The 26,527-nt window shown below is 49.3% G+C and overlaps 3 protein-coding genes across 3 annotated transcripts in view; 2 read left to right on the top strand and 1 right to left on the bottom strand.

The window, feature by feature from the left end:
- The window catches only part of celsr3 (cadherin, EGF LAG seven-pass G-type receptor 3), a 50,643-nt gene extending 43,919 nt beyond the window's left edge, over window positions 1-6,724 (top strand). Inside the window, 9 exon segments of the mRNA XM_048241216.1 lie at window positions 370-489; window positions 989-1,086; window positions 1,241-1,338; window positions 1,608-1,781; window positions 3,132-3,329; window positions 4,431-4,994; window positions 5,050-5,217; window positions 5,220-5,265; window positions 5,602-6,724. Coding sequence (XP_048097173.1) covers window positions 370-489; window positions 989-1,086; window positions 1,241-1,338; window positions 1,608-1,781; window positions 3,132-3,329; window positions 4,431-4,994; window positions 5,050-5,217; window positions 5,220-5,265; window positions 5,602-5,629 — 1,494 coding nt within the window. The 3' untranslated portion in view covers window positions 5,630-6,724.
- Window positions 6,725-7,855: 1,131 nt separating this feature from the next.
- On the bottom strand, window positions 7,856-13,371 carry LOC125293346 (fibrinogen silencer-binding protein). Its single transcript, XM_048241214.1, has 4 exons — window positions 11,926-13,371; window positions 10,131-10,177; window positions 9,797-10,036; window positions 7,856-9,752 (listed from the first exon to the last, which is right to left on the bottom strand). Exons 1-4 carry the CDS (start codon window positions 12,437-12,439, stop codon window positions 9,558-9,560), a joined length of 996 nt encoding a protein of 331 aa, XP_048097171.1. The 5' UTR covers window positions 12,440-13,371; the 3' UTR covers window positions 7,856-9,557.
- A 154-nt stretch (window positions 13,372-13,525) lies between these two features.
- wdr6 (WD repeat domain 6) lies at window positions 13,526-23,627 on the top strand. Its single transcript, XM_048241213.1, has 8 exons — window positions 13,526-13,699; window positions 13,897-14,006; window positions 14,215-16,181; window positions 16,305-16,999; window positions 22,095-22,172; window positions 22,310-22,426; window positions 22,599-22,693; window positions 22,853-23,627. Exons 2-8 carry the CDS (start codon window positions 13,910-13,912, stop codon window positions 23,593-23,595), a joined length of 3,792 nt encoding a protein of 1,263 aa, XP_048097170.1. The 5' UTR covers window positions 13,526-13,699; window positions 13,897-13,909; the 3' UTR covers window positions 23,596-23,627.
- The last annotated feature ends 2,900 nt before the right edge of the window (window positions 23,628-26,527 follow it).

The raw sequence follows: 26,527 nt of genomic DNA, 5'->3' as shown, positions 1-26,527 counted from the left end.
TTGCTTTTGCAAGAGCACCATCCTGTGGTATTATAATGCTAGTGCATAATTTGACAAGAGGAATACATTATGCCTTTCTAACGTAATTATCTGTTTGTTTGTGTGTGTGTGTGTGTGTGTGTGTGTGTGTGTGTGTGTGTGTGTGTGTGTGTGCTATGTATGCGCGCATGTCGTGTGCGTGTCGCGTGTGTGTGTGTGTGTGTGTGTGTGTGTGTGTGTGTGCTAGGTATGCATGCGTCGCGTCGCGCAAGGCGTCGCGTCGTCGCGTCGCGTGTCAGCGCGTGTGTGTGTAATGGCGATGTCGCGTGCGTGTGTGTGTGTGTGTGTGTGCGTGTGTGTGTGTGTGTGTGTGTGTGTGTGTGTGTGTAGGGGTTGGCAGTGCTGCTGGTGTTCACTGCGCTGAACTCTGAGGTGCAGGAGGCATGGCGTCTGGTGTGTCTGGGGAAGAAGGGTCCAAGTGAAGATCCCCCTCGAGCCACACAGACAACTGTAAGATCACATCCCACAACCCCCCCCCATGATCCGCATTTAGTCCCTCTTGTTCATTTGAGAACTCAATTGAGAATCCTAGCTTTAATGACAAGTGAGAATATGGATATTTTAATTAGATCTTTTACTCTTCCAAGTTCTCTTTAGTAGTAGATTGTGTATCATATTATCCCAACTATATTGCGTATCACATGTTGTGAATATTAGCTGTGATATAGATGTAGTAATGTGTGTGTGTGTGGTGTGTGTTGTTCTATAGGGTCAGATACAGATGTAGTAATGTGTGTGTGTGTGGTGTGTGTTGTTCTATAGGGTCAGATATAGATGTAGTAATGTGTGTGTGTGTGTTGTTCTATAGGGTCAGATATAGATGTAGTAATGTGTGTGTGTGTGTGTGGTGTGTGTTGTCTATAGGGTCAGATATAGATGTAGTAATGTGTGTGCGTGTGTGTGTGGTGTGTGTTGTTGTGTGTGTGTGTGTGGTGTGTGTTGTCTATAGGGTCAGACTCCATTTAACGGCGCCTCCCTGCTGGAACAGAGTGGACTACACCGCATTACACTGGGGACCTCCACCATCTCCTCAGTCAGCAGCGCACGGTGAGTGTGTGTGTGTGTGTGTGTGTGTGTGTGTGTGTGTGTGTGTGTGAGAGAGAGAGAGAGAGAGAGAGAGAGGAGGTGGGTATAAAGATCACTGTGTATGTGTACTGTACTGTACTGTATGTGTGTTACAAGCTCTTGTCTCTTCCTGCAGAGAGAATCTTCTGGCACGGCAGACCCTTGAACACACTCTGGGACACACACACACAGGTGCCACAGACCTGGATGTGGCCATGTTCCACAGAGATGGAGGTACACACACACACACATACATACAGTACACACACACACACACACACACACATACAGTACACACACAAACACACACACACACACATACAGTACACACACACACACACACACTTACACCCACACACTTACACCCATCTTTCTGGAAATTTATCTTGATGAATGTGTGTTTCTATAGAAAATGAACAACAACTAACAATTCACCATAGTATTCTGTGTTACATTTCATTATGATTAACTCTTCTCTCTCTCTCTCTCTGTCTCTCTCTCAGGTGAGGACTCGGACTCTGATTCCGATCTCTCTCTGGAGGAGGAGCGCAGTCTGTCCATCCCCTCCTCTGAGAGTGAGGACAACGTGCGTCTCCGTGGTCGCATCCAGCGCCGCTTCAAGCGCTCCAATCACAGCGAGAGGCTGCTCACAGAACCGGTCCAGAACGGCACCAAAGGTGAGCGCCAGTCTCCTCTCTCCTCTCCTCTCTCTCTCTCTCTCTCTCTCTCTCTCTCTCTCTCACACACACACACACACACACACACACACAAACACACATGCACATTCAGGCATTCAGGCATTCAGGCAGAACCGGTCCAGATCGGCACCAAAGGTGAGCGCCAGTGTCATCTCACTGACCCGTGGAATGAAGGCCACACACACACTCGCTTAAGCCCCAATCACATTAGGCAGCGGCAAGCGGCAGTGGCAAACGCAACGCAACGCAACGCAACGCTCAGACCATAATAAGTTTTGTCTCGTTCCTAAGCAACACAAACGGTTTGTCAATTGAATACGCTCGCGTTGCGCTTTGTAAGTTGAACTAAGTTCAACGCTCAGCTTGTTCAACGCTAGCGTTACGCCAGCGTTGCCACTATTCCGCTGCCGAACCATAGAGAACAATAGGAAACCTGCCGCTTGCCGCTGGTCAATGTGTTTCCCGCCTTAAGCCCTAGCATTACTCCACACTCCACTCTTAGTATAGGATAGGATTAGTCTAAATGCCCATTTCCCACCTCTCACAATGAACACAGTTATTGTGCCTCTATGTAATCTCCGGCTTTCTAACCTCCATTCCACTAGAGTGGAATTACATCTGCCCACCACTTGAGCTCTGATTGAAGATTTGCCACTACAAATAGGATTTGGTCAAGCCTGATGTACAGAATAATCGCTGTCTGGGATGCAGGCTCAAGCCCACGGTATCGTAGATGATGTCATGAAAGCGGAGCCTTATCCTCGCGATTCCGCCAGACGGGCTTTACGGTGCTGCTCAGTCACTGGGGGCGATAAATAAAAGAACAAACATCCTGTTCTCCAGGAATGACAACTGAGAGAAGCGCTGCAACATGAGATTCCCCTGCTCCTGGTTGCGCGAGACAAAGCTAATGCCCCTCTGCAATCTCCTGAACAATGAGCCGAGGAAGGTGCACTACAAAGCTGGATCTCCCAGACTTCCTGCCAGGCCTGCTGCTGCCGATGACATGAGCGTGTGACAGACTACAAGGCAGCCCCTCATGAAAAAATGAGGAGAAGCGAAAGCAAAAGCTCTTGACATCAGTGAGGAGAGGCAGTTACACATACACACACACACACAGACATACACACACACACATACACACATGCTCATACACACAGGCACACACTTGGCTTGGCTTGGCTTTGAATCAGGGAGCCTCAGCTGCCTGAACAGAGAAAAATAGACTGCTGTACCTTTTACTCATTCATCTGCCCTGTCTAACCCACTGAGGAACGTCTGAAATGTGTGAGCCTTAACCAATGGGATTTGCTGTTGCTTGTGTGTCAGACCTGGATGGGAATGACCTGATGTCCTATTGGCCCGCTCTGGAGGAGTGCGAGGTCCACTCTCTGCAGAAGTGGGGCTCTGAACGTCCCTTGGGGGGGGCTGACTACAACAAGGACGCAGCCAACAACAACCAGCCTGACGCAGCTCTCACCAGTGGAGACGAGAACGGCCTCACACCCTCACAGAGACACCGCAAGGGTGAGCACGAGACATGAGACACGAGACATGAGACCGAGACACGAGACATGAGACATGAGACCTGAGACACGAGACATGAGACATGAGACATGAGACCTGAGACACGAGACATGAGGCATGACACACGAGACATGAGACATGACACATGACACACGAGACATGAGACCTGAGACATGAGACACGAGACATGAGACATGAGACATGAGACCTGAGACCTGAGACACAAGACCTGAGACATGAGACCTGAGACATGATACATTAGACATGATACATGAGACCTGAGACATGATACATGATACATGAGACCTGAGACATGTACACGCTCAGACTCACGGAGTCAGCAGTCTGGCTCAGAATTCAACTTGATGAGCAGGTGGTTAGGACTCACAGTCAGGACAGCTGTGGGCAGCCATGGCCTACTGGTTAGCGCTTCGGACTTGTTACCGGAGGGTTGCCGGTTCGAAAACCTGATGGCGGGCACGGCTGAAGTGCCCTTGATCAAGGCACCTAACCCCTCACTGCTCCCCGAGAGCCGCTGTTGTTGCAGGCAGCTCACTGCACCGGGATTAGTGTGTGCTTCACCTTACTGTGTGTTCACTGTGTGCTAAGTGTGTTTCACTAATTCATGGATTGGGATAAATGCAGAGACCAAATTTCCCTCATGGGATCAAAAGAGTATATATACTAATAATGTACTTAGGAACATAAATAACTGTCAGCTTTAATAAATAACTTCATTCTATTTCGATAACATGAGACATGTACACGCTCAGACTCACGGAGTCAGCAGTCTGGCTCAGAATTCCACTTGATGAGCAGGTGGTTGGGATTTCTAAAGACTCACAGTCAGGAACAGAAATAACTATCAGCTTTAAACAATAACTTCATTCCATTTTGACATCATGATTGTCATGAATCATTTGACAGTATTGTGATATCTACAGCCAGATTTACAGAGAGAATAGTGCTATTGTTCCTCATGCATCTCAACAGTCACTATATAGCAAATAAAACAACACTGAATTGAGTTGAATTGATATTTACAGGGAGAATTGTTGTTGATATTTACTATTCGTTTGTGTTTGTGTTTGTGTTTGTCAGGTATTCTGAAGAACCGTATGGGCTGTCCCCCAGCGTTACAGGGCCTGTCGTCCGTCGGCAGGGTCCCGAGTGAGCTGTCCTGGTACCGCACGTCCACTCTGGGCCACCGCGGTGTGCCGGCCGCCTCGTACGGCCGCATGTGCTCGGGCTCGCTGTCCCAGCCGGCCTCGCGCCACTCATCGCGGGAGCACCTGGACTCGCTGGCCCGCCGCCAGCGCTCCCGCGACAACCTGGACCTGCTGCCACGGCGACGCGAGCTGGGCGGCTCCCGCGAGCGCCTGGGCCCGACCCACAGCGCTCACGCCTCGCGCGAGGACCTGGCCGGCCCGCCGCTGGACGCCGGCCTGTCCGGCTCGCGCTCGCACCTCGGGGCGCTGACGCGGCGGCAGCTGTCCCGCGAACACCTCGGGGGGGCGCTGATGAGCAGCCGCTCGCGAGAGCAGCTGGAGACGGCTGGCGGTGGTGTCGCCGGTCCCAACGGAGCCGGACCGCCGCGGAGTGGCTCGCGACGCTGCCCCTCGCCCAGCCCCTCCCTCCTTCCTCGCCACGCCGCCCAATCAGCGAGTCAGCCGAGCTCCTCCCCGACTGCCCGGGTCAGCTTGGACTCCGGCCCCTCCAGGTGGTGCCCTCCGCCCCTGGCCTGGGCCCTCGGCGGGCCCCCAGGCCAGCAGGCCGCCCTCCAACGAGCACCTGGACATTCTCTCCTCCATCCTGGCCTCCTTCAGCTCCTCTGTCCTGGCCCCGCCTGCCGCCAACCCTCAGGCCACTGGCCCCTCCCCCTCCCCGCCCCCTCTGCCACCTCTCACAGCATCTCTGAGGTCTCCCCCGACGCCGAGTAAGTCCCGCCCCCCTCCTCCTCCTCCTCCACTCACATCTCACCCCCTGCCTGCCCGTCATTCTCTGTGGTCTGTCATTGGTTCCTTCCCATCTACTATACCTCCACCTCCTGCATGTGAGCCTTGTAATAGTCAACTCATTGTTCAGGATTTTTGATGTCAAGTTCTGCTTCCAGTGTGTGTGTGTGTGTGTGCGTGTGTGTGTGTGTGTGTGCGTGTGTGTGTGTGTGCGTGTGTGTGTGTGTGTGTGTGTGTGTGCATGTGTGTACCTGTGTTCTGTGATCTTGGCATTCTGTACTTGTTTTCAGTCTCATTGTTGCTTTTACTCTCTGCAGAGTCAACAGAAGTGAGGGACAGTCTTGATGACACCCTCCCCATCCCACAATGCTTTGCAGTGCTGAGGGACACAGATAAGGGACGATATTGGTTCAATGGAGCAGCCCACCTGGCTAGCACCCCTAAAGGACATCAAAGGACTTGTGACTGAATTCTACTACGGGAAGGATCTGGCTGTGGAGTTGGATGTGGATGTGGAATGGCAGGCATGGAATACGGATGCCAGGGCAGAGACAGAATAGAATGACACAAGCTGGCCGTCACATCTGAGCACCGTTACTCAGACTTCATACCCAAACGCCAGAGAGCATCAGTGAAATATGAAACTGTAAATAACATTTTTATACATTTTTGTATCTTTTTCATCGGAGATGCTAGGAAAAGAAATCTCTTGTGATGTTTTTTGCAGATTCTTGTCCAGCAAAGTGATGAGAGACGTGTGATTTATCCTGTTTCAGAAAGCCCGACTCAACCTAAACCTGTCCCGATCCACACTCTTACCCGACATATCATGCACCTCTAGACTGACACACACAACACACACACAAACATACAAAACACAACAGAAGGCTGGCTACGTATATAACAGGGACAAGGACTGGTGTGATTTATGAGAATCCTGCCACGGAGAAGTGGTTTGTGGGGCGAGAGGAGCGATTTCTATAAAGTGTAATGGAGGGGTAGGGGTTGGTCAGACCTGTGATTGTAAAATGAGATTATGAGAAGCCGGTGGCAGTGGTGGGATGTAGAGGTACCGAGGTCCACTTGGTCCTGATCCGGGTGGATGTATAACGGTGGAGCACAGGAAGATCGTCTGATTGCAGTTGTTGTTGCAGTCTTTAGAGCAGGGAAAGCAGTTTAGCGTGCTGCATAATCTCCACCTCTCACCACAGCCGGCCAGTCCTCCACATGAGCGACACATGAGGCGGCCAGTCCTCCACATGAGCGACACATGAGGCGGCCAGTCCTCCACATGAGCGTGGGACAGAGTGGAGGTAGCATGAGATGTGAAGAAAGAAAGGGAGAATAAATGACCAAGACACACGGATACACACACCGACACACACACACGGACACACACACACGACACACACACACCGACACACACACGGACACACACACACGGACACACACACCGACACACACACACGGACACACACACCACACACACACACGACACACACACACGGACACACACCGACACACACACGGACACACACACACGGACACACACACCGACACACACACACGGACACACACACGGACACACACCGACACACACACACGGACACACACACACACACACGGACACACACACACGGGACACACACGGACACACACACACACACACGGACACACACGGACACACACACGGACACACACACACACACACACACGGACACACACACGGACACACACGGACACACACACGGACACACACACACGGACACACACACGGACACACACACACACGGACACACACACGGACACACACACGGACACACACACCGACACACACACACACGGACACACACACACGACACACACACCCCACAGACACACACGGACACACACACACGGATACACACACCGACACACACACACGGATACACACACCGACACAAACACAGAGCTTCATGTACTGTCTCATTTAACGTGACTTGTCATATCCACTCATCTCTGCGTGTCATCCATTTTGATTCATGTGAGTTTTGCCAAAAGAACCTCTCTTCCCAACCTCTCTGCCCTTTGACTGTACCTCATTTTTTACTGCCGACTGATTTTGAACATTTATTTATAGTACCTTTATCTTGTACAGACATGAGATTAATTTATTTTATTTATTTAATTATTGATTCATATTTATTGAGTTTTAATATTTATTGATGCTTTACAGATCATATCATGTTGTGTGTTTGGAGGTTGGGTACCATGTGAAAGAGTGTATTTGCAGTTGTGGTAACAGTCTTTTCTTTCCAAATCATCGCTTCACAAGGATTAGGTTCCAGTCCCGGTTAACAGCATGTAGAATGCAGACATGTTCTTCAGCCCAGGCCTAAGCATAATCCTCGTCTGGGAAACCAGCCCAAAGTGTGTGTACGGGGCCAGACTTCCACTGTGTTCCCAATATGAGGAGAGAGAGAGAGAGAGAGATTGAGAGAGAGAGAGAGAGAGAGAGAGAGATGTAGATAGAGGGGTGCCGGAGGGGAGGAAAGAGGCTGTGTATCTCTGTTGGTTTTTAAAAGTGTTTTATTATGGGATGGCTGGCATCCCTTTGACCTGGGGTAATGAGAGGCAGTCGCCCCTTCATTGCCATGGAAACCGTACAAGAGAAATGTTGGACATTAAAAATAAAAAAGGAAAAACAATTATTGCTACAGGTCTGGCTGTCTTTATGTGTGTATGTCTGTGAGTGTGTGTGTGTGTGTGTGTGTGCATGTACACATTTGAATGAGGCAGTGATAGCTGGTTATGGCCAAGCTGCCCTGAGTTGGATGGCATCCCCAGACACCTTCCAAGCATCTACTCAATGCTTTGTACACAGAATCCACAATACCCAGGACACGGAATAAAGGTCTCTGTTCACGTACGCAGACACATCTATAGATATGTGTGGGTATCATCGACAAGGACTGGCAATAAATATAAGCTTGAAGTTGTAGTTGCAAAAATACAATCTAACCAACTTGAAATGTAGTTGACCAACCAAGACAATGTACTGTCCAAACATATTGTCCCAACGTTGGAAATGCATGATTTCCCCCCACTAGACTCATCCATGAATACCATGGCCCTCATAATGTAACTGGTAAATGAGGTTGTGTTACATTCAGGGAAACAGGTGCACGCCAGCAGTTCTAAAGAAGGCAAGTGAGGTGGAGGTTTGTACAAGAGGCTTTGAATTGGACCTGAACGGTATCTAAAAGGTTCTGAAATCTTGTAAATGTGTTTAAAAAACAACTAAAAGGATCTAGTTCCAAGAGAGAACTGTATCAACAGTCTGCTAATGAGGCCAGGTCTTTGATTCACGGGGTACGGCAAAGCATGAGGGACATTCTGAGCCTGTTAAAGCTGCTGTAAGCAATGTCAGCAGTTCTTTAATGTGCTGTGCACACGCAAAATCATTTGCAGGCAGGGATGCCCTTCACTTCAGTTGTTCCTTGACTGATCTATACTCTCACTCTGATGTGACACTTATAGGAGCTCACTGGGGAGGTTAGGAGGAACAGACTGGTGTTTTTTCTCGTCTCCTAGAGCTTCTGTTCGGGGTCCATGAGGTGGAGCGATCATGTGGAAACCAGAGTGTGCCTGGTCTGAGTCTGGCTCCTCTTGCTCTTGTGATGAAGTGTCCTTGAGCAAGACATGGAAACCCATCTGCTCCCAATGTGCTGACTAGTGTGTGTATGTACTGTATGTGTGTGTCAGAAAAAAGGGTATAAGACATTCATTGTGAAACACAATGTCTTGACAGTAGAAAAGCGATATATAAATGTATTCCATATTTCAGTGATCACTACCAGAATGTAATGTTAGCTTATTCAAAATGAGTATTGCTTACAGCAGCTTTAACCAAACATCTCGATGCATTGAAATGCATTTTTGTGTGGCTAGTTTTTTGAAGATTAAACAGTGATCATAGCCTAAATTTGCAGTTTTGTGTTTGCATGACCAAACCTGTTGCCCTAACTGAACACACTCATATAGTTGAAATCTCCATTCAGAGTTCCGCCATGTGCCAGATATGCGTTCATTCTTACAGTGATAAAACAGTCATGACATGGACCAGTTTGAGTGCATCGTCTATCCAGTCCTTTGCCATTTAAGCAGGAGTTAAAAATCACTTGCTCATTTGTGTGTGTGTGTGTGTGTGTGCGTATGTGTGTGTGTGTGTGTGTGTGTGTGTATGTGTGTGTGTGTGTGCGTGCGTGCGTGTGCGTGTGTGCGTGTGTAAACGTCAGTGGTCACTGTCGTCTGAGGAGCTGGACGCGGGCACCTCGGCCCCTATCCTCTGGAGCTTGGCCCGGTAGTAGAGTTTCTTGGCGCGTGCCGCCTTCTCCTTCTGCCGGGCGGCGCGGCGCTTGCCCTCCCACACGCTCTCCTGCAGCGCCAGCAGACGCATGTTCTGCTCGTGCTCCAGCTCCCGCCGCTGCTCGTCCCCGCCCGGACCCCGCCCCGCCCTTGCCCAGCCTTCACATCAGCGATGCCTTGCTGCAGGCTCCACGAGGAGCTCGCATCTAGGGGCAAGAGGTCGGCGCCAGGGGAGAGCCTGACTTCAGTAGAAGAAAAGGGGCTGGGCGTGGGAGTCGGAAGAGGCCCTGAGGGCGGAGAGGTGCTGGTTAAGTGGTCTGGGGACAGTCCAGATGACTCTAGCTTCTGATCAGAGGGCGTGGCCAGACCCAGGTTAATGGCCAACTGCTCCTTACTGTCCTGATCCTGTGGACACCAGCACACACACACACACATTCAGATCCCAATGACACCCACAGCACCTAATCATGATATGGCATGAAGGAAGTGAACGCGTTACCTCATTATGATCCACTTCCTCCTGGTCACTCCCACTGGTACCTGCAACTGAGGACAAGCGAGAGAGACAGAGAGAGACAGAGAGAGGGGAGGGAGGGAGAGAGAGAGAAAGACAGAGGGTGAGAGAGAGGGAGAGATTGGCTGAATTCATTGTAACTGAACTAAGAGATTTAGAGGATACTACTTGTAAGCCCACCCTCCCTTCACCTTCCCGTTCAAAAAAGCAATTAATCTGAGGACTAGACTGACAGTAATCCTTGCTCAGTACACACAACATTTACTGTGTGTGTCAAGAGAGCAATGGCCTACAGAAACAGGAGAGGGTCTAATCTGCTTCTCTTTCTCTCACCTTTGTACACTGTGCACAGCTAACCTTTTCCACCCTAGAATCTCATGACACCTCTAAAAAGCTGAATTAATCAAAACGTTTCTGTTCTACTGTAAAGAAGCATCTTGGGTCACACCTTAGCCCCACAGGGCCCTATTATCATGGTCTAAAACGCATGGTCACTAGTCAAAAGCTTATACAGTAGTAGGTATTTAGTAGGATGTCCAGTCCACATTGGGAGTGTTTTCGTTATCAAACGTCGGGCGGATGGCGCCACAAGGCGTTTCTAGGTTTCTTAATCAGTTATGGGTGTGTTTTGGACGCAACATCATTTAAACCAATGAGAATGACATCTGTCATTCCCTTTAACAGCAAACAGCAGTCGGGCGCATTTGAAGGAATCTGCTTGCACATGAGACCGTATGGAACAGTTATTCCACTAAACCATGCTTTATTAAAACCTGTTTGTGACTAGCAGAGGTTAGCCTACACGCATCTGCACTCGTCTATTATTTGAACTCATTGGCAAAGTGAAACTAACTTCACTGTGGTGTCAGTCAACATAAAACAGTTATACACAGTTAATCACTATTGACTGACAATGGGTTACCATCGAAAACATAGCCTGGAAAAAGCAACACTTACCCCGATAATGTTCGAATGACTGAATAAAAAATGTTTATTCTGCAGAGGAGTTGCTTACATCTTGTGACAGTGCGTCTTCAGCTGTGCTCCATACGTGTCTCTCGCCTCTCCCCTAATCACTTTTATCCGTTATTACCAATTTGCAAATGATGGTGAATAACTACTCATTGTGAGATGTATTTCGTAATATCTTTATTCTAATTATGTTTAATGTTTTGCATGGATGTGCGCTGGTGCGCGTTCGTGGATGAGAGAAGCAGGGTATGTTGTGCACCTGCCCATATCACTGCGGATAATGCGCTCTTAAAATAACATAAAAACAATTCGCCATAGATTTCTGACCAGGTTTATCTTGGTCAGTGGCGTAATGCGTTTTAGGTAGTGTAGTGTACGACAGCGATTTTTAGATAATGCGCCAGACCCCTCCTTAGGTTGTTAATTGCCATACCCCTTGGCGCGTTGCTCAATAAAAGGACCGTGCAAGATAAGAATAAACTTTGCGCTGGGATAATAATCCGCTTTCCCCCAGGTCGTAAAAATAAGGCCCTTAGTCTCTTTGAAATGTACTTTTAATACTGTATTTGCCATTTTTGCTCGAGAGGTTAAATTCTGCTTTTATTTGTCCCTCATTTATTTGTCTGTCATTCTCTTAACTAGTATTGTGTGTTATTCTGTGTAAAGCACACTGAATTGCCTTTGTGTATGAAATGCCCTATAAAATGGCCTTGCCTTGCCTTCAGTACACAAGTGGGCCCATTAGTCTGGAAGGTAACTGGTGTGGTGATGGGATCTCCTCCGGCTGCAGCTGTGGTGGTGGACTCACCAGTGACCGGCGATGTGCCCTTGTTGGTGGAGTAGCCCATGTCTCCGTCCAGGTCGTCCTTGTTGGAGATGAGGTTGGGCACCAGCGCGGTGACCTCCCTCTGCACCTGCGTGAGCGCGGTGGGGTTCAGCCCCGCGGCCAGCTGCTCCTGGCGCCTGTGGAGCGCCGCGCGGCACTCCACCTTCAGCCGCTTCCACAGCGTCTTGAGCGAGCCGGTGGAGCTGGGCGGCCGGTCTGGGAAGGCGGCGTTGAAGGCCCGGGCCAGCTGCTCCCACACGGCGTTGCGCTGCGCCGTGGTGTTGGTGTCCTTGCGGAAGTCCTGCACCGTCTCCACCACACCTTGCATGCGCTGCAGCAGGTAGAGCTTCTGCTCCAGTGTGAAGTTGGGCGTCCGGTTGGACATGGCTGGAAACAGCACTGGGACGCGCATGAGCGGCGGCTTGGGCTCACCAGGGGGGTCGATCATCAGGGCAGGAGGTGGGGGGGGGGGAAGGAGGGGGACGGAACATGTCATTCAGAGGGCCATGCTCACGATGGGGAGAAGTGTCTGAGGCAATGTGTCATGTCTGGAGCTGCAGACTGTTGACAAAAACGCATAGGAGGAAACACCCCTCCTATCAACAGAGCACTGTCATTCAAATGACATGGTTTATAGTAGTAGTTACTATAGCCACTCTGTTACTCTTGAGTTCACCACTGGAATTACAGTCAACAGCAGCAATTCTTATGCCGACAGTGCATGTACCTGTTGAAAAGGGTACAATCTAAAATGGGAGAAGACAAAGCTTAATCATTGAAGTATTATGCATAAAACAATCCTGATGGAAATTAATTGTAAAATATCTGCAAAATGATCCCGTGGTACTGTTCAAATGTGAGCTCTAAATGCTAGCATCAGTCACAACAAAGCGGTGATGACATTAACACGAACGTTACCGTTATTGCTACAGCCCAGGTGGTGGCTGATGTGAGTGCAATCATAAACACAACAAAGGCGTCTGCACAAGGTGACAACCGTGCAAGTGGGACAATTGCTTGTCTGCGTAAAAATTAAAAGGCAAGATCAATGATGGATCACATCCCTCAAGTTCATGTTTACAACTTGGTGGATCTGAAATCTAAAGTTTCCCTAGTATGTTGGCTAGTCACGACAGCTCCGGTTAGCTTATGTTAGCAAGCTATGCTACCTTATTTTGACTGGATAGCTTAGCCAGCTAGCCTGGCCACCTATGTCATTGTGCAATTAGGTTAGCTCCCTGGTTAGCAATTAGGGCTTGAAATATGAATAGATTACAGAGAATGTGAATATTTATTTAGTTATTACTATTTCAATGTATTTAATCGTTTAGTCTAGCAAAAAGTGAAATACTCGCATACCGTCAAGCGGACAATGGCACTGGATTAATTTCACAAAATACACTTTGTCCGGTTACCACCCCCTTGCGTTTGCGCGGCCAGATGCAAAATTCAAACAACACGTACAGCGCCCGTCTACACGTACGACTGGCATGCGCAGATGTGGAAAGACGCTGTTCTGTCCAATAGAAGTCGAGCTTATTAAGATCACGTACTATCGCTGCCTGCTATTGGATAGCACGAAGCAAGGTTGACGGAAAGAAAAACTCGTGGTAGTAGATGGATGAAGCATGGGTGAACCAAAAGAGAGAGAAATGGCATGACAGTAGAAATCGCCTGTCCTTATTCACGTCAACAGTAGGATCTACTTATATGAGAGCAAATGACATTGCAGGGTCTTTTCGTGACAGTTGAAGCTGTAAGTATAATTTTACTTTCAAGCTTGCTTGGCATGCATTGCACACTAGTTTAGAGAGAGCTAGCCAACTGACTTATGCTGTAACATTACTACCCCTGTCAGAGGTAAACAAATAAGTCCGTGTGAAACACAAAGCTGCTATGAATGTCTGGTCGGTTGGTCAGGATGAATAATGCCTCGCATATGATCATTCGTAGGCTGTGTAGTGAGATGGCCACGGTGGAAAACGGGTATGTGGTGGACGGCGCCGCTCTAGTGGCTCCGGTAACAAGCCTAGAGTTCGTAGGAGAGGAATATCTGCTGACAGGTGAGGTATTCCCCACGCAATATTGAATGTGAACTGAAAAACAAAACTCTGCTCATATCTGGAACCAGCTTCACACGCCTCTGCTCAAATGAGTGTGATATTTCACTATTATTTATGCGAATGATCAATTATGTGTTGTCTATTCGTTGTATGTATTTTGCCAATTATAGTTGTTGTTCTCTTGTTTGTCTGTCCTGCCTGTGTTTAGGTGAAGGACCAGTGCTTTCTGTGTATAGTCTTCATGGTCAACCCAAACTGTGCGCATCACAGAATGTGCTACAAAACTATCGTATCCATGGAGTGAGACTTAGAGCGCTGGTGGACTGTGGGGTCGAGGAGCAGCACGATGGGGCTGCACCAGGAGCGTGGGACAGAGGCGCTGAGCTCGCTGTGTTCGGAGGGAAGGGCCTGCGGCTCGTCACTCTAACAGGACAGGGAACCATCCAGCTGAGTGGCCCACTTATGGAGCTCCAAGACTGGCTGCTAGACGTGCGCTGGCTCGATGAGGGGTCCGGTGCTTTACTGGGTGCCGTCCTGGCCCATAATGCCGCACTGCTGCTGGAGGCAAAGTCTGGCCACGTGGTGTGCTTACGCTCCTGCCAAGAAGTGTGTCTCCTCTACTCGGGCCTTCTGATTGGCTCTCTCTGGGACTCTGCCGTGCTGGTCGGTGGGACCGTCTTCAACCAGCTGATCTTCTGGAGGCCTGGAAGAGGCGCTCGGGAGCGGGCGGCCCCTGTGGAGAGGCGTCTCCCGGGCCACAGCGGGGTGATCTTCAGCCTGGCGTACCAGCCACGGACCGGGCTGCTGGCCTCTGCCTCCGATGACCGGAGCGTGCGTGTGTGGAGCGTGGGGGTGCTGGGGGAGCCAGGGGCATGCGGGGAGCCGGTGTGCCAGCGCGTGCTTTACGGGCACCAGGCGCGAGTCTTCTGCGTGCGGCTGGCACAGGGTGGCGTGTTCAGCGCCGGGGAGGATGGAGCCTGTCTCATGTGGGGCGGAGACGGCCGAGTGGAGCGGACCTTCAAGGGGCACCGGGCGGGTGGGGTGAGGGCCCTGGCCGTCAGCCAGGAGCAGCACTGGCTGGCCACCGGGGGAGCGGACGGAGGGGTGAGGCTCTGGAGAGTGAGAGAGGCGGAGTCAGAGAGTGGGCGGAGAGAAGGCAGAGAGGAAGAGGGCGTGGCTGGGTGCGTGGCTGGGGCCGTGGTTGAGGGCGTGGTTGAGGGCGTGGTTGATCTGGAGTTCAGAGGCCAGGGCGCTCCCAAGGAGGTGTGTCTGGTGGAAGGAGCTGGTGTGTTGGTGTGTACTGATCAGGGAAAGGTGTACCTCAGGGAGGGCCAGGACTGGACGTGTGTGTGGGAGGGTGCACCGGAGTTCCAGTCCTACTGCGTGATGGAGGTGGTGTGTGTGCGTGAGGGAGTGTGCGTGTGCGCGGTTGGGAATCTGAGTGGTGGAGTGTGTGTGTTCCCACTTGCGCACCCAGAGAGGGGCGTGGTTTTGAGAGCCAGCGAGGGGAAGGTGCACTCTCTGCAGTGGGTGTGGCCTGGACAGGGTCAAGACGTGTGCCTATTGGCCTCGGGGGCGGAGGGGCGTGTCTACCGCTGGCTGATTGGAGTAGATGCAGGTGAAGTGGGCGTCGCCCTGTGCATCAGGCAGCTCCAGCCCTTCTCGCTGCCACCGTGTGCCAAGCGCTGGCTCACGTGTGCCCTCACGCTAACACACGCCCACACACAGCACACGCTCTGGGTGTGTGGAGACAGGAGAGGATCACTCCTGCTCTACAGGGAAAAGGAGCAGAGTAGAGAGACCCAGGCAGGGGAGGAGAGGAGTCGGCCAAGGAGAGACCAGAGCCAGGGCTCGGCTGCTGAGCTGAACGGAGATGCCCAGGAAGAGAGGGGGGGAGTGGGGGAGCGAGGCCATGAGGCTGGGGCAGAAGCCCTGGAGCCAGTGTGTGTGTTGTTTGGGGTCCATGGGAAACAGGGTGTGACCAGCGTGTGTGAGCGCGATGGTCTGTGCTACAGCACTGGCCGGGACGGCTTTGTGAGGGTTCTGGTTGTCCACGGCGACACGCTGACTGTGCAGCGGGCCCAGCGGGCAGCCAAAGGTATGGAGTGGCTGGAGAGGGTTCTCTTCCTGCAGGAGAGCCGTCAGGAGAGGGACAGGAGTGGAGAGGAGGGCCCAGTGGAGGGAGGTGGAGGAGGGGTGGAGAGAGGGAGTGGAGGGAGAGGAGGAGGAGGAGGAGGAGGAGGAGGGGTGGTGGTGGAGAGAGGGAGTGGAGGGAGAGGAGGGGTGGAGAGAGGGAGAGGGGGAGAGGGGCAGGCCGAGGCCAAGGCCAGAGTGCCAGCAGAAGCCAGGTTCGCCCTGGTGGGCTTCTGGTCAGTGAGTTTTGTGGTGTGGGACCCGGTGAGACAGGAGACGCTGCTGTCCGTCCCGTGCGGAGGAGGACATCGCTCCTGGGGCTACGGACCCCCCGTCCTCTCTGATCACTGCGTCGGCGGAGGGCAGCTTGTGTTCATCAAGCAGGGGGCCGTCCTGGCGCACTGCCCGCCGACGCACAGCAGGAGCGTCGCCATGACGAGTGGCCAGGCCCTGCGCGAGGGCCTCCACGGCCGGGGCGTGGGCTGCCTGTGCCGCCTGGGCAGCCTGGGTCACTGGGAGGTGCTGGTCACCGGCGGCGAGGACACCAGCGTGAGCGTGCTGGCGCTGCACTCTGAGACGGGGGCGACGCGGCTTTTGAGCAGCATCACTGACCACATCTCCAGCGTCCGCACCCTCACGGCTCTCCGCAGGGACGCACCGCGCTCCTCCTCCCTCTCCGCCCTGCTCTTCTCTGCAGGGGGGCGGGCACAGCTACAGTGCTACAGGCTCCTGATTGGCTGGGAGGGAGACGCTCGCCAGCCTACCTGTCAGGTCAGCCAGATAGCCAGTCACCGATTGGATGAACAGTGGGAGCGGAAGAGGAATCGACACAAGACTGTGAAAATGGACCCTGAGACCAGGTGTGTGTTTAGTCATATAGATGTGTTGATCTATAGCTATATACCAGGTGTGTGTTTAGTCATATAGATGTGTTGATCTATAGTTATACAAGGTGTGTGTTTAGTCATATAGATGCAGGGTGCGATTTGTAGGGGGGGGATGGTGAGGATTTCCCCCCCTCTGGTTTTCCTATCCCTACCTCTGCTAAATTATTTTCATCGTCGGGGGGGACAACATTTATCCCCCTCTGCCCCTCATATTGATTAATGCTTACTTCATATAAGTAAAGCGCTGCAACGTGAGAACAGTCTAGTAGGCTAGCCTACATAATAATCTGACATCAGAAATGCACCGTCACCGTCAGCACTCATGCTGCTGACACAGTGGCTGCGTGATAACTTAATTTGGCCTTGATCGTGCAGGACATTTCAGAATGTCAAGTGTGTAATCCATCATAAATGGCTAGGTTCAATGGAAAAGTTAGCTGGACAAATGAAAGAAAACGAGAAGGATTCAGTGAAGCATAATAATGTTTTAGAACCTTCAAAATTAGAAAACTGATGCAACTGAGATGGAGGACAACTGCACGTAGAGTAGAACGTATAGGCCTATTGTCCAAAGGAACTTACATTAAATGAGGAGATATTTGCTGAATGTCACAAAAAGTGTTACAGAAATTGCTTGAGAAAAAGCACTCGTTTGATTAATCAGCCCGTAGTAGACAAATAACTTTTAGAAATAATCTGTACTGCAAAAACGAATGTTGGTGGGTATTTAAACTATCTAGCGGGTGTTTTAACAGCTGCAAGAAATAGAAGCTTCATGGTCTTTATGTTCTGGTTAAGTAAATTATTTTCATAAAACTTCAAGTTGCCCTATAACTTTACTCTCCAAACTCTTCACTGCACTGTAGGCAATTAACTGACAGTATGATAGGCTATTTATTTTCTGTAGGCTACAATAAACACATTTATTTTTCAACTTTTGCAATATTACGACTTGGCTACTGAGCAAAATCAGCAGGAGAATGCACGCAGCCCTCATGGCGTGTAAGCGCAATGTGTAGGCTATTTGGTTACCAACCAACACTGTTAGCCAATTCACTAACTTAAGACTTCAGTGCCATCATATACAACGTTTTTTACACAACAAATACAGAAAGGATGGAGGCAGCAAAAGTAGAGAAGTCATTTCAGATGGGGCAAGAATAAGGTGAATTTGTATGCTTGTCAAAACGTAGTCCTACCCTGCATTAGAGGAGCTGATCATCATACCAAGCACACTCGCTGTTTAAAGTCATACACTACGGTAAACTAAAACTAAAATGTTACAAAGGTGGCAAAAATAATATAGGGTATTATTAGCCATTATTAGCCATTATTATTAGCCATTATTAGCCATTATTATTAGCCATTATTAGCCATTATTATTAGCCATGACATTACTAGGCTATGAGTCGTTCGTTCATTTTTTTTTTTTACAAACTTATTCAAAATCATCCCCCCCTCTGGTTTTTACACAAATTGCACCCTGTATAGATGTATTGATCTATAGCTATATACCAGGTGTGTGTTTAGTCATATAGATGTGTTGATCTATAGCTATACAAGGTGTGTGTTTAGTCATATAGATGTGTTGATCTATAGCTATACAAGGTGTGTGTTTAGTCATATAGATGTGTTGATCTATAGCTATACAAGGTGTGTGTTTAGCAGAGGTGGAAAAAGTACGAAAATATCGTACTCAAGTAAAAGTACCAATACCTTGATGAAACATTACTCAAGTACAAGTTAAAATACCGATCTGAAAATGTACTTAAGTAAAAGTAAAAAAGTAGTTCATTTAAAATGTACTTTAAGTAAAAAGTTACTTAGTTACTTTTTTTTTTTTTTTGGGGGGTTCCAGAACAACCAGTTTTACCAGAGACTTTCTAATGAGGAGATACAGCACTCAAAAATCCTCCATAGTAATGCATGGGGTTAGTCAGTTGTCTACAAATATCACAACCCTTCCATGGCAAAGCGTTGACATGTGAGTACATTGAGCCAATCATGTGGTGTGTTGTAAAATACATTGAGCCAATCATGTGGTGTGCTGTGAAGACATCGTGCCAATCATCTGTTGTGATCTCGCTGCTGGAGCAAGATTGGTGTTGTGAAGCCTTACGCACACGCATTTCTGCCGAAATAGATGCGATAAGTGCCCAAAAGTGTTGCAATATGGCCGCCGAAAGTGGAGGTACTTGCCTGAAAAGGACTTTGGTCTTAGCTCGAGTTGCTGCAGCCAGCAGCTAAGGCAGCCATGTTCATGCTCCCAGTGTGTAGCGCTGTAGCTGCAGCAACTCGAGCTAGGTAAAACCGATTGTTTCAGTTTTGTTCATACCGACAGCACTCCGGTGGCGTTGAGAAATGGAGATCTATGTGAAAAATCACCGGAGTTCTCCGTTTGAGCAGTAGTTGATTTTCAAAGTTAGTTGCACTCATCCTTGCGTCGCTTTGCAGTGAACAGTAATCCAACTGAAAAGCCCCTCACAGGCAGCTGAGGCAGGGAGGCCAATGTTGAGTTGTTTTTTTATATTTGGAAACAAGCAGAAGGTTCAGCAGATTAAAGGGCGTCGAACTGGGGGGGAGGGGAAGTATAGGGCCCCAATGGAGGAGAGGGCCCATGAAAAGTGGAATCACGGGGGTACAACATTTTCACCAGGCATTAGTAATAACTCAGGTAATCACACATAAAAAATCAAACAACTCCATAAGTAGAGTCATGTGTAATGAAGTGGAATAACACAGGGAAAAGTATTGAACAAGCTAAGAAAAAGCACTAAGGCAAGGAAAGGGAAGGAACGAGCTGGAATCTGTAAGTAGTTAGAGTAGTTATCCTTTCTATCTGTGCAAATTAATATAAGCTTGGTTAGTATATTGATGGGCTATAAAAAGGTTTTTCATTACCAAGGTGTCACACAAGAAACATTTCATGATGGATAAAAAGCAAAAGCTCTCCCAAGACCTTTGCAACCTTATTGTTGCAAAACATATCAATGAAACTGGTTACAGATGCATTTCAAAACTTCAGAATCTTCAGTAAGCAGCATGGGAGCCATTATCTGCAAGTGGAAGAAACAGCACTGCCATGCAGGATCTCCTCGCAATATTTCTGACCAGGGGAGTCAGAAGGATAGTCAATTCAAAAGCCAAGGACCACTCGAGTAAGCTCCAGAAAGGATGAAGGCAGCCAATTCAATTAAATTCAATTAAACAGTTCTGGAAGTAACTAAAGATCAGGATTCACAAGAGGGACCCCTGGAATCTGTTTTAGAACAATGGGCCAAAATCACACCTGATACTGTGACTAATACGTTTTGTCATACAGGAAATGTCTTGAAGCTGTCTTTACAAGCAAAGGCTTTTCCACAAAGTATTGAAGAAATACGTTCAGTACTTTTTTCCTGTGTCATTCCACTTTAATACACATAACTCTTATGTTTGGATTTTTTATACGTGTGTTAATATAATGTGTGGTGAAAATTTCGAATAGACTCACTGGAAATTTAAGCTAATTACTGAAAAAATATATATATATATATGTCCACCATATATTTATTTTACCTGAATATTTTAACTTCCAAATTAAATGTCAAAATGAATGTCAGGCCTAAATTTAAAGTTTGACTGACCGGATTTTGTATACAAAACATAGTGAAAACTGTCTAAGGTCACTCTCCCTTGTTAAAGAGCTAAATGGTTTAGTCCGCCTGCACGATTCATAAGGTAGTCTATCTTTTGTTTATTTAGTTGAGCATCGCTAGTAGTGGACCGCTAATTGTTGTGCTGCTGGTGCAATGTTTTCTCCAAGAAAGCCAAGTCAGGTTACTAAAAAGAGAGACATCAAAATGAGGGGAAACAACTGCTAATAAACTTCTTTCCAAAGAAAGGTGAGCACAAGCGTCAAAACCACGAAAGCCCATGGTGTTTGCTTGAATATCTCAGCTATCATTACAGTAGTGCTAAAACGAACTGGAGACAACCCATTGAAATAGCGGAAAATACACTTTCATAGGTTAGGCTACACATGTAATCTGATGCATCTCGTGATCCAGCTCCAGCTCCATCCCTTTCAGAAAGACTGCATGGCGCCAGCTTGATGTCCTGTTGTAGGCTACATGCTGATCATTATCACTAGTGGTTTAGGGCGCGATTTCTTTTCTCTCCCTTTCTGTTTTCGTTAGTCTTAACTTTTTTTTTTTTACTCAAGTAACGGATGGGATTTTTTATGTAGCGAAGTACAATACTTCACTCAAAATGTAATCAAGTAAAATTTAAAATACCGATTTTATAAACTACTTAAAAAATACAAAATACACAGAAAAACTACTCAATACAGTAACGTGAGTAAATGTATTTCGTTACTTTCCACCTCTGGTGTTTAGTCATATAGATGTATTGATCTATAGCTATATACCAGGTGTGTGTTTAGTCATATAGATGTGTTGATCTATAGCTATACAAGGTGTGTGTTTAGTCATATAGATGTGTTGATCTATAGCTATATACCAGGTGTGTGTTTAGTCATATAGATGTGTTAATCTATAGCTATATACATAATGATCATGTGTTGATTTGTGCTGCTTTAGTTAAGAGAGAGCAAGATTATTTCCTGAACTAGAAGGTTGCTTTATGAATGAAAAAGATGTCCATTAATTCCATAATATGAATGAGACAGATCATCCCTCCAATCTGTAGCCACTAGGGGGCGCATGGGTAACGCGGAGCAAGGATCAGTGGCTGAGGTGCAGTCGCTCTTTCTTGGAGAGTGATCATACAAATGCTAAACACAGACCCCGTCTGATGTGCAAATCAGAGCAGCTTATCTGTCTCATTAAAGCAAATCTTCTGTTCTTCTGTGCCTCACACATTTGTCATTTTAATTTCACTAATGTGTGTTCTCTGATTATGCACAGTGAATGTTAATTGTTGTTAATATAATACTGTAATATTGTGCGTGATATGAAATGTAAATCTGTAAAACTGTGACCTTTTCTGTCAGAACACCTATTTGTTACCTTCACGAACATGTCATACGTTGGGTTGAAGTGTGTCGTCTCTTGGCTCTGTCCAGGTACATGGGTATGGCTGTGGTGCATGATGGGCCAGACAGGGTCCTCCTAGCCCTGGCCTGCAGTGATGGAGCAGTGAGGTAGGTGTCTCTGATGGCCAAGCGTCTGATGACTGTATTCAGTCTGAGTGGAATGTGGAGGCGGCCGTTGGACATAATGGAATCTGAACACGTCTTCATTCCCTCTCTGTCTCTGCCCCTGTCTGTGGCTTTTACAGGTTGTTTGGTGGATCCGAACATGCAGGCAAGGTGGAGTTGCTCTGGGAGTGTTTTTACCACCAAAGGTGTGTTCTCAGTATCGCTGCGCATCACCTGCTGAGCCCTGGAGGCCAACGGTAAGAGACGGCATGAGCCGGTGCAGCTCGATCTGGGCCTTTACCTATGATGAAAGCAATTTCCTAACCTCTCTTTCTCATTCAATCCCTCCATCCCAATTTATACTCCCTCCAAACCGCTCTCTCACTCTCTCTTTCAATCCCTCTGTCTCCCTTCCTCCCCCTCTCCTAGCTGCGTTGTGGTGCTGAGTGCAGCGACTGATGGTCAGGTGTGTGTATGGGACTGGACCTCAGTGTTGGCTCTGGATGAGGGGCAGAACTGGCAGGGTGAGTTGGACTCCAACTTGCTCCTCTCCTCTCTCTTGTGATGAGTGTGAACAACAACCATTTGCACTTTTCCAAGCAGCTTGTTCACGTGTGTGTGTGTGTGTGTGTGTGTGTGTGTGTGTGTGTGTGTGTGTGTGTGTGTGTGTGTGTGTGTCCCAGGTCCTTCAGAGCCCTGCTTCACTCTGCCCGTTCATCAGAGTGGAGTTAACGGTTTGTGTGTGTGGGAAGAGCCAGAGGCGGGATCACAAGACAATCGCCTCCTCTCAGTGGCCAGCGGTGGAGATGACGGACAGCTCTCCGTGTTCCTCCTCAAAGCCACGTTCCATCAGCATGGATCGGAAGGTGCCGCGTTGACTCTGGAGCTGCTCTCCCGCTGGTCCGAGCCACTGGCCCACGCCGCGCCCCTCACTGCCCTGTACGCAATTGACCGCTCTCTGATCGTGTCCACCTCCCCTGACCAGCGTGTGTGTGTGTGGAGTGTGTGTGAGAGGAGCTCCAGCCTCCGCCCAGCAGGAGCGGCGTTCACCCACACGGCCGACGTGGCCGGTCTGGAGGTGTGGCGGCGGCGTGGAGAGGCCGGCGCTTGGGCAGCGGTGTGCGGTCAGGGCCTGCAGCTGCTGACCATCACGCCCAGAGGACGAGACGGGCACAGAGATGGGCAGATGGACACAGACTCAAGGGAACTGCAGGAGCGCCTGAAGGTGACCTTCAGCAGAAGTGGCACCTCAGAACAGACTGGCAGAGAAGAGCTATGCAGCCTGTCAGAAGAGAGGCAGGAGAGTGTGTCAACAGAAGAGCTATGCAGCCTGTCAGAAGAGAGGCAGGAGAGTGTGTCAACAGAAGAGCTATGCAGCCTGTCAGAAGAGAGGCAGGAGAGTGTGTCAACAGAGACTATGGCATGATTACTGGACAATCGTGATTATTTCTTTTTAAATTGGCTAATTTAAAAACATGTTTTAAAACTGAAATAAAAATCTTTGTCAAACAACTCTCGCTTATTGGAATAATTGTTATAGTGTATATATATATATATATAAAAAGGAAGTATAGTATACCAATACTTTGGTTTGTTAATCCTGTGGTAATGTTTCATTTCCTCTCTGTGGGTTTCCTTTGGCCGTGTGCAGTGTGTCTAAATCATTTGTGGCATGTGGGTATGTGTAACTTGGGTAACTGGACTGGGCAGTGATGGGGGGCGGGGTTGTGCTGCCCAGTGAAGATTAATCATGTGAAATGTGCTTCATACGAACAGCTACACTAGAACCCCAGTTTTAGCAGAGGAATCTCTTTCAGATTAGCTTCATCAGAATCTTGGCTTTTGGGAGCCTTGGGGGTCTATTCACGTGTGTGTGATTGTGTCTTTGTTAGTGGCCATACTATATTATTTCATTTTTGCTTGGCAAGGAAACATATTCCTTATGGCTCCTCAAGTTAATCATGCCTTTCTGGATGGTTTAATGTGTGTACAAGGTTGCATCATATATGTTGTGTGTGTGTGTATGTGTGTTAGGGGCACGGGGGGTGAGGGGGGCTCAGATGCTGCATGAATATTTCACTCTCCTCTCAGATTCCCTTTTGTGAGTGTGCCATGCTGCTGACAACCTCTCCTATGACGGGGAGAGAGAGAGAGTGGAAGAGAGGTGGAGGAGGAAGGGCAGAGTGGAGTAGTATGCCCAGGTGCAGTGGAGCAGGGGGAGGGGGAGGCAGACACCAGTGGCCCCTGGTCAACACAACAGCTGCTCCCATGAAACTGGCACTAGGACGAGGAGAGAGAGGGAAGAGCAGAGAGCGTGTGTGTGTGTGTGTGTGTGTGTGAGGCCTGAAACATGTGGCACGGCCTCCGAGAGCAGCAAGAGGACACTTCTGATGGGGATGAAAAACTGAACCGGCGGAAAGGCTGGAGGAGAAGAGAAGAACGCTCGCCCTCATCTGCTCCCTCTGAAGAGGTAGGACTCTCCTGCACACACACACACACGCACGCACTCAACACAGCTGAGGCTCCTCAGCATTGGTCATGCTGCTCTAGGGTCATCTGAGCGCAACACATGCCCTGGTGTCCTCTATGCCTGTGCATTCAAACATCATATGGCCTGTGGGATGCATGTTTCTGATATGTGCTTGTTTTTTTGCCTTTGCATGCCCTGACCCTGGTCCCTCACAGACCACTGCTCCAAAAATGTCACGTGACAAGCTTCCATTAATTGGCTCTTCTGGACACAAGGCAACAGGTAGGTTCAGTCTCAGACCTTTCTCAACTGTTACACAAACACACATACACTGACTATCATGAAACATCATAAAATGACCACAGGCATTTAGGTAAAAAACTGGATCATGGTCACCCTGCTCTAACTACATATGCAATCTGGGAAGACCGTTTGTGCTCAGCTCCATAGCCGATGAAAAAGGCGTGGTCATTATCCACGAGCCAGCAATTCTTAAAGTTGAACCTCTTGAAATCTCCTTCAAAGAACTGCATTTTTGAATAACCTTAACAGTAAACATGTAGTCTCCCATGACTTTGAATGTGCCATGTTTATTAGCACACTGATATTAGCACACTATTAGCACACTACTGTTTTGTCAGTTGCCTAGTATATGGTTTATTAGCACACTACTGTTTTGTCAGTTGCCTAGTATATGTGGCAGTGAGTCGAATGGTTCTGGACGGAACGATCTGCAGCTGGAGAAGCGTATTACGCTGATGGTATCAGCTGAAGATCAATCCTTATCTAAAAATCTAATACTGCTTGTGTGTGTGTGCGTGTGCGTGTGCGTGCGTGCGTGTGAGTATGCATGCATGGGTTCTCATGTATGGCCCTCTCAGGCTGAAGAGGTTGTTTTCATATAGCTTTGTTCCACCTGTCAATACAAAGACACCTAACACCAGTAGCCTGCTGCGTCTGCAGAGCTATGCACAAAGTCCTGATGCTGAAAATACACTTGACCAGCTGGACCAACCTACTGCATGACTAGCTGGACCAACTTACTGCATGAACTGAATCCTAAAACCTGCTGTTGTGCTGCATATGGAGAATTTCATTGCTTCACACTGTAACATATCATGGATTGCAAATTCCTCTCATTTGTTTTATTCCTGTGTGTGTGTGTGTGCGTGCGTGTGTGTGTGTGTGTGTGTGTGTGTGTGTGTGTGTGTGTGTGTGTGTGTGTGTGTGTGGTGAGACCAGTCCTCTCATCTCTGCAGCGGCCGTCTCCACACATGAAGCGGAAGCGCGGCGCTCTGCACACCCAGCCGTCCACTGCACTGCCCGACAGCATGGCCCCCTGGGAAGGCCCCTCCCTCTCGGACTCGTCCTTCACCAGCATCCCTCGCCCCCCGCCGCCTCGTCCTCGTCCACCTCCCCCTCCCCCGCCTGCCCCACCCCCGTCCGCTGCCCCTCCCGCCTCCCACCCGTCCCAGCCCGTCGTCACGACGACGCAGAGCGGACGCAGCGGTCGTCTCCGTCGCCGGCCCCTGCCGCCCCGCCGCCCCCCTCGTCCCCCGCGTCTGCCCCCGCTGAGGCCCGTGTCCAACCTGAGCTTCACGCGCAGCTTCACCTTCTCCTTCTTCGAGCTCCCGCTGCACCAGTCGGCCCGCTGCCGCGCCGAGCGCCTCAAGGACCTCACACTGCTGCTGCGCCAGGTCCACTACTGACCCTCCGCCCCCACATGCCGAGCGCCTCAAGGACCTCACACTGCTGCTGCGCCAGGTCCACTACTGACCCTCCGCCCCCACATGCCGAGCGCCTCAAGGACCTCACGCTGCTGCTGCGCCAGGTCCACTACTGACCCTCCGGCCCCACACGCCAAGCGCCTCAAGGACCTCACGCTGCT

Source organism: Alosa alosa, chromosome 4 (genome assembly GCF_017589495.1).
Source record: "Alosa alosa isolate M-15738 ecotype Scorff River chromosome 4, AALO_Geno_1.1, whole genome shotgun sequence".
Lineage (NCBI taxonomy): Eukaryota > Metazoa > Chordata > Actinopteri > Clupeiformes > Clupeidae > Alosa > Alosa alosa.
Note: the sequence above shows the minus strand (reverse complement) of the source record. Positions and strands in the feature narration are given on the sequence as shown.